This window comes from Zosterops lateralis (assembly GCF_965231275.1).
Source record: "Zosterops lateralis genome assembly, chromosome: 1".
Lineage (NCBI taxonomy): Eukaryota > Metazoa > Chordata > Aves > Passeriformes > Zosteropidae > Zosterops > Zosterops lateralis.
Genome location: NC_139762.1, coordinates 9,881,119 through 9,893,903, shown reverse-complemented (window position 1 = coordinate 9,893,903; position 12,785 = coordinate 9,881,119). Strand labels below are relative to the sequence as shown.

Genomic DNA, 12,785 nt, shown 5'->3' with positions numbered 1-12,785 from the left:
TCTACAATAATATTTCAGGTTGCTTGCATGCAGAGTGCTCCTGCCTCTGCCTACCTAAACTCTGGGAGCATCACCACTGGGGGACAGTTCACTCTTCTTTTAAAATCCAGAAAATCCAATTTCATATAGAAACAATTCTTGCTACATAAGTGCTACAAGAGATCACTTTGACTCCCGTTTCTCAGGACACGACTGTTACCTCTCATGCCTTCATCTCCTGTTCTTTAAAATATCCAGCAATAAATCATTGAAAAGCAGGAACTCGTGCTTCATCCTGCCTCTCTGGAAACAGCTGGCAGAGCTGGAAGCACTGGTTGCCAAAGGAAAGTCCCACTCTCCTCTCACTGCAGCCTGGATTCTGAGGGTGGTGAAGCTGCACAGACCTTCAGCCTGTGCCCAGGAAGCTCGGGGCTACAATGGCTCTGATGCCCTGTCTGTGCAGTGTCACACTCCATGTACAGCACACACAGACATCACTGAGTGCTGCAGACCGAAGAAATAAAACATCAGAGTATGGTCAGCAAACTCAAGTTCTCTCCTGAAGGTTTCTAACATCAGAGTATGGTCAGCAAACTCAAGTTCTCTCCTGAAGGTTTCTAACATCAGAGTATGGTCAGTAAACTCAAGTTCTCTCCTGAAGGTTCCTGCAGCTCTGTGATTCCTGCAATTACAGCTCTGTGCAAGTCACACTTCCCCCAGCCTACCCTCCCTGTGGCACCCGCTGCTTTCCTGGCCACAGACAGCAATAGTGGGCACTGGCTCCTTTTCAAAAGCACAAAGGGGACGTTACCAGTCACCAGTACTTGGCATGACTCCAACACAATCTTCAAAATACAAATATTTAATAGAAAAATTTAATTTAATTTTACAAAATACAGATACAACACTACCCAATGTAGCAAAATAATGGAATTGAAAAATAATTTCAAAATATTTAAAGCATTAGGTTCTAAAATAAATAATGCTATCTAAAAGAAGTGTTCAGGTTTTGCAATTAGGAGGAGGCAGTTTCACTATTACTGATTTCTTTTTCAACTTCTTTACAAGTTTCATAATTTATGTAGAAAAATATACAAGAAAGGAATTTGGGATAAAGAATAGGTTGAATATGTAACATTTAACATAAATAAAAAGCCTAAAGCAAAACCAAAAAGAAAACCAATCATTTTATTTCTGTACATCAAGACTACAAATAGTATTTTAACACTTCATTTATTACCCCAATTAGGAAATTATACATTTTTATATGGTTACTAGTAAACATCTTAAAACCACTCAGTTTCCCCACATTTAAAAGGATATTGCTGGTTACTGCTTATTAAATAGGAAATCCAGCAGAGTTTCCAGTAACAGCAAAATATTTTTTTGCATAAGAGATGAGTACAAATTTGATTGTAATTTTTGATGATTTAAAATATAAAAGTAAAGTTCAGAGGGATGGATTGATGAATCTTACAGTCTGAACTATAGTTCCTTTTTTAAACTCACTGGAGTTTGCATATGAAATCCTACGATGTGCCTACTACTAGAGGATCAGCTCCTTCCATATGAGAGCAATTTTTTCCCCAGATATCCAATTATATTAAGCAGCATATTCCCACTTACTTTTCTCAGCAGAAATATTGCAGGAAAATGGATGTAAAATGTTTAATCACAATAAAAAAAATTATTTGATTAGTGTCTACAGCACAGCTATGGCATTTAAGATGAAAGAAATTATAGGGGGAAGGAATGTGAACACCACAGGCTTCAAATATAAAAGATAAAGCCTGATAACTTTGGTTCAAATAACTTTAATAATTATTATATGTATATTTTTCCAAAGTGGTGATTTCTGTATGTACTGTGTATGCAATAGGAGACTGATTCATTTAAAACCAACCAACCAATCAACAAACCTGTACAGGCACAAGACAGAAAAACAGGACAGAGAAAACCTGGAAAGTCACATCCATTCAGAACAGTGTCCAAGTGGTAATGATGCAGCAAAGCTTGAACTTAAAATAATGTGAATCCATTTTCTTCAAAGTGTTCCAGAAAGCACAAATGGAATATTACACCCATTTTATCTCAGTGCCTATCTTCTTGAGGGAAGGTAGTATAAAACAAAATCAGGTCTGCAACAACTATCATAGAATCATGGACTATGCTGAGTTGGAAGGGGTTGATCAGGATCATCCAGTCCAACTCCTGGGTCCTGCACAGGACACCCCAAGAGTCAGAATAAGAGTCTGAGAGCATTGTCCAAATGCTTCTTGAACTCTGGCAGACTTGGCGCTGTGACCACTGCCCTGGGGAACCTGTTCCAGAGCCCAACCACTCTCTGGGTGAGAAACCATTTTGTGATACCAAACCTGAATCTTCCACAATCCAGTCCCATGCTGTTTCCTCAGGTCTCATCCCTGCTGACCACAAAGCAGAGATCAGTGCCTACCTCTCCTCTTCTCCTCACGAGGAGCTGGAACTGCAATGAGGTCTCCCCTCAGTCTCCTCTTCTCCAGGCTGAACAGACCAAGTGCCCTCAGCCACTCCTCACATGGCTTCCCCTCCAGGCCCTTCACCACCCTCGTGGCCTCCTCTGGACACTCTCTAATGGCTCAAAGTCTTCTTTATATTGTGGCACCCAGAACTGCCCCCAGCACTCGAGGTGAGGCTGCCCCAGAGCAAAACAGGACAATCCCTTCCCTTGCCTGGCTGGTGATGTTGAGCCTGGTGCTCCCAGGACAGGGTTGGCCCTCTTGGCTGCCAGGGCACTGCTGGCTCGTGTCCAACCTGCCATCAACCAGGACCCTCCAGATCCCTTTCTGTGGAGCTGCTCTCCAGCCTCTCATTCCCCAGCCTGTCCACACAGCCAGGGCTGCCCTGTCCCAGGTGCAGAATCCAGCACTTGCCCTGGTTGAGCTTCATATGATTGGTGATTGCCCATCTCTCTGTGATTTGTAAACAACTCTACAATGTAAGTTAAGATGTTAGGTTGTCAGTAATGAGCATTTTCATCCTCTCAGTTCTGGGATATCTGCAAACATCTGCTTGCCTTCCTTCTGAAAGATTAATTACAGGATGTTAGCCCTGTCTCATCTCAATGCACCGCACAGTACACAACTTTATTGCCAGTTTGCAAAACTATTTATGTTTGAACAGCACAAAGCCAAAGCTTCATCTTTGGTTAATTTCACTGAGATGTCACTGTTCTTTAAATGTGCTCTTTCTTCACATAAACACAGAAATCAGCCACGCTGCACACAGCATTCATTGCTTTGATTTATAAAAGCAGTGTCAACGCAATATTCAGTAATGGAAGCTAACTAAGAAACCGTGTTTAGAAATGAAACCTATTTGAGGGCATTTGGTAAGACACAAGAGCTGCAGAAATGAAGACAGAATTCCCTTAAAACTGCTTGGGTATGGGTGCTGCTTATAGAGTAGGCACTGGTTCGTTCTTCTGCAGATCATCCAAATAAGCATCGGTTGGACTCAGCTGAGTTCAAATCCAGCAGCACATTCAATGGCATAGAGGAGTTTGCTTCGCATCAGGTTCTCATCATAAAACTCGGGAAGCTTCAGCAAGTTCATGCAAGTACTGGCAGTAGGCAGCCTGTCTAAATCAGGTCCTCCATTGTGAATGCAAAATGCAGGATATAACTCCTGGAAGATGCAACCAAAACAGAAAACAACCACATATCAAAAAAAGATACACAAGCCAAAACCTACTCTGTAGCAGCTGGCACACATTTCTATGAAGTAAATCACTAGATGAAAACCTGTCACAATGACACTCAAATGGCATTTCTTTCATTCCTCATAGCACCAAAACCACTCTCGAATTGTATAGTGTCTCCCTCTGCCTTGTCCCAACAAAATCCTAATTTGGAATACACAAAGCAATTTATATGATTCTAAGGAAAATACAATGACTTGTTTTTGTTCATAGAGTCTATGATACAAATTTACAGTGCAGCAAAAACATACTATCAATATGCATAGTGAGTCTGTAAAATATAAACTTGTAAACCCTGATTATTCTTCTGATGTGTTAACTACTGATCTGAAGAACACACTTTAAAAAATTTTATATGTAATATTAATTGTTTTAATAATATCCTATTTATCTTCTTCCAAGAAACAGTATAGTGAAAAAAAAATATATTTGTTACCTCCAAAGCACTGCTTTTTCTGGTAAGATAGTATTCATTTTATCAAATGCTTGCCTGAGGTAAAAAAAGTTCTGATTTTAGAAACTGGAAAAAAAAAATCCAAAGGCAAAAGGTCAATGAGATTCTAAGCTAAATTATTGTTCAAATGGAGGCCTTAAAAGTATTTCATGGCTAAAATGTTGCATTTTTAGTGTTCCTTTCAAAATGCTAATTGAATTCCCCTACTCCAGCTTTAAAAATGGAAAAATGGAGTTCTAAATTGAAATGTCATGCCAAGGGCACCATTTGTTGCATAATTAAATACTGTACAGCAGGAAACTGCAATAGTTTGGAAGGGAAAAGTATCACCAATTTATTATGTGACCTGATTGGAACTTAACAATTTTCAACCACACTTTAATGATTTTTTTTTTTTGGTCCGTAACAATCACATTTATTAAACTTATTAAACTTTAATTAGCTTTAGTAAATGTTATTCTGAACCTGACTCTGGCAATTTAAAGGTTAATATTTTTAAATGATGCAAAGCTAGACTATGTTATCTATAAACTATGACTGTCAAGACCATAACTTAAATCAACATGCACTAACTTGAAGAAAACATACTGGTCCCACAATATAATGCATACACAGAAAATTTCAGATTGAGAACCAGAAATTGTGTTTCTCCCAGAAAAAAATACAGTACACACACTAAAAGTGCAAACTTGTTTTAAAGATGGTTTGTGTTCATGTCTCCCATCAACATAAACACATTCTCATGCTTACTGGGCTGGCAATACTCAGCACTCCTGTGGCTTCGCACTCTGCACCTTCAAAGCTCCAAACAGTGGCACTGTCATGGGCTACCAAGACATTCCTGCTGATGACACCACCAGTCACCCACTGCCCTTTCTGGCAGACCCCTCCTGCCAAGCCCCTGGGTTGGAGGTAAATCCCTGTTAACAGGTGCTGCTGCAGCCACCCTGCAGTACTGCCCAGCAGAGCAGCCCTAATGCCCTCTCAGCTGCTTTCCTCTGCCAACACTCCTGCATGTCCCTGAGCCCTTTGGACAGTGAATTCAGCTTTTCACTTACTGCCTTCATGCTGAAATTTTTGTAATTTGCTTACATTTTTTCCTAGCCATGTACGTTACAGGCAGTTTGTGGCCCATCTCCCAAGTGAACACACAAACTGCACCATTCCACATTTAGCTTCTTTCAAGTGTGTCACTGTCAGCCTTAATATTTTTAGACTTTTGATTCACTTCCTCCATCTCTTCAAATGTCTTCAAACATCACACTGGCTAGCTCAAAGCTGGGTACCTACATTTGTATTTCTTCCTCTCCCCTTGTAATTAAAGAGGTTGACAACAAATGGGAACTTCTGCTTACTTGGTTTCCCCAGTTGTTTCCCAATTCTCCCTTCCTCATGTGACCGATGTGCACTGTTCTGTCTTGGTCTCATCCAGCAGGAAAATTGCTTTTCCTGCTGTCCTGTAAAATCCTATTCATTGCTAGAGTACTATACAGTGATATTTGCATGGACTTGAGGGTTTGGGAGAAAAGTCTGCAGACTTTCAAATAAGGAATCACATAAATCAATTGACAAATACCCAAGATTCATGTGATTCAACAGCCATGTCCACAGTATCCATATATATGGACACTCTTTACTGTTAAAGGGGATCTGGTTAGCATGTTTTGGGGAGTCTAAGATATGACTCATTTCATCCTGAAGTTGACATGCAGAACAGTCACACCAATTACCAACTGGAAGTGCTAGTTCCAATCCTAGATGTCTATAAAAGGAGTGTAGCTAAACCATAGATCACAGATACTGAAGATGGAGGATGTTGCCCATCCACATGGTAACACCACCACACAGCACTGAATTTTCCCACATTTTAGAGGAAATGATGTGATGGCTGGTTCTTAGCCAAAATTTTGCAGTCCACTGAAATTCATGGGTAGAACAACCCCAGAACTTAGTTTCAAAATGTCTTCACCTTGCCTTGGCCTCTCTTTAGTTTTATCAGCGGTACAGCAGGTTTTTCTTTGTACTTAAGCTTCTGCATAAATAGTAATATGGAGACTGCAGCTAAATATTTTGCTGTTAAGGGTAATGAGCTGTGAGCTATAAGCAGATAAATGGGAATTAAAAGAAAAGAAAATGCATGTCCTGCTTCAAATGGTTAATTTAGGAGGATCAAATTTAATAACTGCTTTTATATCTTAAATTTTCTTTTGCCTGACTTAGAAGACACTAGGCTTAACTCAACCTGTTGCTTGAAACTGGTAGCAACTCTGCTTCTGCCCAACATGAAATGTTAGCAAGAACCCTCCATCACACAAAGCAAGTGCTCTAACCAGTGATTTGCAAGCTTATCAAATTAAAAATAGATAAAATTTTTAAAGTTAAAATAGAAAGCAACAGAATGCTCCATTACATATTTTAAAACTGTACTTATTATATATGCAAATGCAAACTCTGAAGCTGTTTCTGTAGACACGGACGAGTATTCTCAAGCTGTAGATTCCTGGACAAGAAAAACTTGGACCAACATCTGCGGCATTTCTACAGCTTGCCAGTAAGTCAGAGGACATACCTTAAACCCTAGAAGAGGTGGTCGAGAGCAGCTCGTTACAAATTTGAGTAGTTTGCGTTTCTCTTCATCAGTGAAGCTTTCTACAACCCTCCAAAAGATTTTGATTACAGGATGGTCTGGTGTGTAGCCACCTACAAGGAGATTTAAATGCTTTACAGCTAGAATAGTTTTATGTAAGAAATAAACTCTTCAGAAAACCTAGCATCAATCTTGAAGGTTTGGGGAAAATATAACCAGCAGGCTTGTACTGCTAACTTCCTGTACCTACAGATGGATCTGTCATCACTGCAATTTCACTTTCATTGCTTACCTATGGCTACTATATCCCTCAGCTTCTAAAATGCAGTTTTCTTCACTGAATCCTATTTTAAATTAATTTTATTTAGTTTAGCATTTAGCTAGTAACTTCAGATTATTGCCATTCACTCCTAGAGTGTGCAAAATCTGCAAGACCCAGGATGTTACTGAATTAATCCACCTACCCTGAGGTAAGCCCAGATGTGAACTGATGATTTGGTAGCTACTTTTTGATTACTTTCACAATAAATACAGGGGGGACAAATGAAGTAAGATACCTTGCATTTCTCACAAGGAAAATACATGATCTTTCTCTTCAGACTGTCTAAGAAATGCTAAGCATCTAGATGGGGTAGTAGAAACTACTATCCCAAAGTCATTTGCAGACTTATTTTCAGATCAGACACAGTCAGTGACTAACTTTAATGTAGAAAAGAAACGCCCTCAAATTATCTGGCTATAAACTTGCATTTAAGCATGTGAATAAAAGAAACTGCATTTCTCAATTTCCCACCATTTATAAAATTGGGTTGTAATTTTAGCCAATTTTCTGAAATTTAGGCACATCCACCAAATTTGGCCAAAGGTAACAAGAATGACCCTGTAACTTTTTCTTTAAAAGGTAGGATAAAAAGCAAGTTCAGGTTATTCCCATGTCAATCACAATAGGTTTTCTGTACTTAAGCAAAATATGCTTACCTGAATAGTTTGTGAAAGATTTAAGGTCATCCAAACTAATAGGAACTTGTGCACCAGAAGTCAGAACCTAACAGCAAAGGACATTAGACCGTTACATTACAGGCAGGAATCAGTAGTTATTTCTGTTTAGAGCAATAGTTTTGTGCAGCTTTAAGCAGAAGTACCTGTATTTCCTGCTGATCAAACATCCGGAGCCACTCGAGGTTGACCACGTTGGCCAGCCCCTGTCGGAAGGCCAGGCAGTGCTGCCGGATCTGCTTGTTCAGCCTGTAGTCGGCCACCAGGTGGATGTACGCGATCCGGTTGGCGCTGGTGACAGGGATGTCCTTTCCACCCGGCTTCAGCTCAACCACCTGCAAACACAGCCATTCTCATCACCTGGTGAACTGCACTGCTGTGCCCTAACTGTGAAACGGGGCTGCAAAACACTCTAGGTAAGTGATGTACCCATTTGAATTGAGTAGAATACGTTCAGGAATACTCACCTCAAAGGAAGACAGAAGATTACAAAGAGTTACAAAGGTAGGTGTTTGTGTGTTATGTGTAAGAACACTCTGTGCACCCAGACCTCCAGCTACAAATGCAGCTCATCACACAGCCCCCATGCTTTATCACCAGAAAGCAGATAAAGCACAGTCAGAGCCCTTTCATAGGAGCTGTCTCTAACACCAAATTCACCAATGCAAGTCAGACAAGAACTGAGGTGAAAATACCCTCCTTGGCAAGCTCCTCACAGCTTCACTGCTAAGTGCCTTGGAAGGGAAAGTAGCCTGTAACACCACAAAGCTCACACAGAACACTCTCCCCGCAGATGGATTAGGGAAGCTGTGCTTGATTGGCTGGGCTCTTCCCTAACTGCTGCTGGTGAATTCTGCAGGGTCACATTATGGTAAAAGCAATGTCTGCTGAGTTAAAAGTCAAGTCTGACAAGCCTGATTTGCAGAATGCTCAGCATTCACAATTCATCCTGTGAAAAAAGTACTGTTGTACATACTTAGTACAATGAAAGTAAAAAACTAACCAAATGAATCAAGCCTAAGTGTTGTTTTTCTACTGGGAAGCTCTACTTTTGTCCTTCAAGTACACCAAGGTACCTAAGGAAGGGAGAATTTTTAAAGAAAAACCCCAAAACTAAAGATACTGTAATTGCATTAAGATATAAACCAAGTTCAAAGATAGCTGTTATTAGAACACTATAGGCCTTCACATATTCTATTCTTTATTACATGAGGTTAATCTTGTTCAGCAGCAGCCCAATTGGAAGGTATTATTAGATTACTTAAGAATTAAAAAAACCTGAAAAGCCAAGATACTGTCACCTTCTGAACTCTTCCAAAAGCTGGTTGCATTTTTTTTTTCTACACTCTGGAGTCAGCAATTTCTTCATTTAAACCAACTGTGCACTTCAGTATATGGTAATGATGACATCTTTAGAGCACAGAGAATTTAACAATGGAATAGCTTCTTTTCTAACATGCTACCTAATAATGCAAGCTGTTCATGTATTAAGGACAATGTGCAAAATGGTATGATTAAAAATTCACAGTGCTTTTGAGCATTCAGATTTTTTTTCTTGATTCATAGCTCTTTAGGGCAAAATAAACCATTAAGATCTGTGAATCCTGACCTCCCAGGTAACACAGGCCGGAGGATTCTGTCTAGAGATTCCTGTATTTAATTCCATAAATCCACAGAAGAGTTAGAGCACATTTTTAGAGACATGCAATCCTGTGATGGAGTATCTACCACTTTCTTTGATAAGCTACCACAAGCTGAAATACAATAGGTGCTAAAAATATGTCTTACTTCCCACTTTAATCCTTCAGTTGCAAGCTTCTGGCTTTTGTTAACACCTCCAGTAAAAAAACCTCATCAATACTTCACCATGTCTGTGTGCAGGTACTGATTATGATTAAAACCTACTCCTGCAAGAATTAAGCAAAAGGAAGGTGTCAGTGTAGGTGACACCATTTCACACCCTGTACACATTATGTTGCTCCCTTTGACAAGAAGCAGGGACACAAGACCCTGGAGGGCTCTCTCTGGGATCACCCATTGCAGAGCCTGGCATGGGACACAGCCAGGGACCATTTCCAGAGGGTCCAGGCCTGTGCCTGGGGCCACTGGCTGGCCTGAGGGTGAGGGTATTTTCACTGGTAAAGTCTACATGGAGTATTAATAGAAGTGTGGGACACCTTCCATATCATGGTGGAAACAGCTGATGAGAAGGGGCCCCTGCACTGCTGAGCCCTCTGTGTTTCATCCCACTGTAGTAATTTTACTACTGATGCTGGAAAGTTAATAATCAGATTAATCCAATTATTGACAAGAAACATTCTAATTTTCACTTCAAATCCAATGGGTAAGGTTTGTTCATACCCATTGTCCTTATGTCAGTGTTGAAGAGCTTAATCAGCTCTTTCCCTCCTCCTCAAATATATCCATGATGTATTGCTTATGGGCAGCAACTTCATTAATCTTCCCAGAGACTTTTACATGGAACTGAAGACAGATTTTTTAATTTCCTCCTATAAAATACCTTTTACAAAGCCTAACAAGACCAGAAAGCTTTCTCTTATTTCTTAAATTCTTGTCTTCTTTAGCTTTACAAGACCAGAGCAACCAGTGATGTTTCACATGAACAGATCAGTGTTGTGACCTCAATGTTACTAATACTTCACTATCTGCCCACTTACAAACTTTCTCTACTTGTTTTGCAGAACTGCAGAATCCCTTGGGTTTTTTACACCATTTAGTACAATCCCTCTCTCTGAGGTATGGACACACTGAATTAGGCCATATTAAAATGCATTAAAGCATATTTGTATCACCTAACTCATAAAGCATCTCTTAAGAATATGGACACCAACAATACACTAATAGATATCACTTCATGTGCATTCAACATTTTCTCTGAACTCAGTATTTACACTAAAAGATGCTTGAACTGTCCTCCTTCCTAAAATAGCTAAAGGGAACTACTGGCAGTGTTCTAGAAAACTTCTGTGTTTTAAGATTCATCTCAGCACTAGGTGAAGTAAGATGTCTGACCTTCCCTGCAGGCCAGCAAATAGAGATCGGGACACAGATTAATTTCCATTTGCATTGTAATAGCACTGGCTCCACAGTGCTCTAGGGATGTCAGGAAAACTGTATTCATTCTATAATATAAAGCTATTCTCTCCCCATAAAGTTCTTCCTGCAAAACAAAGAACAAAAAGGTGGTGCACTCTTTCTGACTGCTATTTTTAGAAAACAAAGGTTTCTAAAAATAGCAGGACAAAGTTGTTTCAGGTTTTTTTAATCCTTTTAAATTATTCCTTTTATTTTTATGTTTTTAAGTAGCAAATCTTGATTTCTGATCCAGCAACATTTCTGTAGCTCCCCTTCCTCCCCAGAGCCCTGCACTGCCACAAATACAGGTACAGGACTCAGTTAAGTCCATTTCCTGCGATTTTCCAGAGACCGAACTATTCCATTTTCAGAATTTGTCAGTGTGAGGTTAATTTTATCACTGTTCTGTCCAAGTATCATCCAAGACCAAAACAAAAGAGATAACAGAACATAAATAATAAATACATTATGCCAAAAAGGCTAAGAACATTGTAAAACATCAAACAATAACACTTGGTAAGCATGAAACTAAAGCAAAGGTAGATGCCCTCAGTGTTTTCATGGCATTAAAGGAACTATTGTAGAATTCCCACTTAATTCTAAAAGTCACAAATTATTGCTGAAGAGTTCCTTTTCAAAAAGGCCATAGCAGAACTTAATAGATCTTAAATGCTTTGTCAGCTTCTTTTTTATTTTTATCCATCCAGTTCTGGCCACTAGATGGGGCAAGACAATAACCCAGGTTACCCGGGTCCGTCACACGAGGAAACTACAGCTCTGGGTAATCTCTTTCTATCCTGCAGATCGAAGTTTAAACAAACGAACAAAAAGCATTTTAAATAAAAGCAATCAAACCATAGATATAATTTAGGTAAGTATTCAGATCATTCAGACAAATTTGATTCCCTACACATGAAGTGCATCTTCAAAATGAAGGGAAAATACCAAAAGGGGACAGAAAAGTCTCATATGAAGACATAAGACAAGTACCCCTTCACAGAATCACAGAGCTTCCAGTGCAATTTCATAAAGCTCTTATAGATATTCAACAACTTCTACAAGATGAGAACCTTTTATCTTTTCTCTTGGGCTCTGATCACTTTTGTTCACATCACCCCTACAGTTTTTCCCCATTTTGAAAAGAAGTCAATTAAGTTTGTTTATTCTTTTCCCTGTCATCTGCCTTCCAGATGTTCATGCAGGAGATCCAGGTAGGAGATTGCATATGAATGCCTTAGAGTGCATTTTCTGTAAGTGTTACAAGTCTGCCTGACAAGGCTCAGCCTCAGCTTAATTACTTTGCTGCTGAAAAACCTCTAAAATCATCCATCAAAGCCACTATATTCTAGTAAAGAGGTTGTCAAGACAGAAACTTTCAAAGCTCTTTTTAAGGCTTCAAAATTTTCCCCCATAAATATTTAAAGGCAAAGAATTCCCCTTTGAAGAATTCCCCTTTGGTGAGTCAGCATATTTTCAGTGACAGCAATGGCATGCACACCTGTTTAAAAAACCCAAGAAGGTGTTCCAAAACCAAGTTCTGTATGATACGGATTTCATAGAAACTGCTGCCATATATATCATAGTGCTTCTCTGTGAATTTGTGCTTTTACATCTTTATTTATGGACTCTTCTGGTCACACCCAACGTGTGATCCATGTACTCTCAAGTATCAGTGTTTGAGGCTGATGCACTCAAGCAGAGTTTTTGAAGTACAGTATCCAACATTTCTGAAGGAAGAGGAATGAGTATTTACATCTCCCTCTTGCGCTGGACAACCACAAAACTCGCCTTCCTCACTGAAAGAAGGGGAGGGAGAAAGATCTGAGAAGAGAAGGTATTTTCTTAAAATTGCTAACCTTATTCTTCCAGACCTTTCATAACCATCTCATCTACAAGATAAAAGTAAATCAATATACAGACCTGTAACCACAGGC

The 12,785-nt window shown here is 39.5% G+C and overlaps 1 protein-coding gene across 1 annotated transcript in view; it reads right to left on the bottom strand.

The window, feature by feature from the left end:
- Positions 1–1,147: 1,147 nt before the first annotated feature.
- UBE3C (ubiquitin protein ligase E3C) overlaps positions 1,148–12,785 on the bottom strand; it is a 68,410-nt gene continuing 56,772 nt past the window's right edge. The window contains exons 20-23 of the mRNA XM_083871838.1: positions 7,902–8,090; positions 7,738–7,804; positions 6,742–6,872; positions 1,148–3,645 (exon numbers count right to left, since the gene is read on the bottom strand). Coding sequence (XP_083727964.1) covers positions 3,475–3,645; positions 6,742–6,872; positions 7,738–7,804; positions 7,902–8,090 — 558 coding nt within the window. The 3' untranslated portion in view covers positions 1,148–3,474. The remainder of the gene's footprint in view (positions 3,646–6,741; positions 6,873–7,737; positions 7,805–7,901; positions 8,091–12,785) is intronic.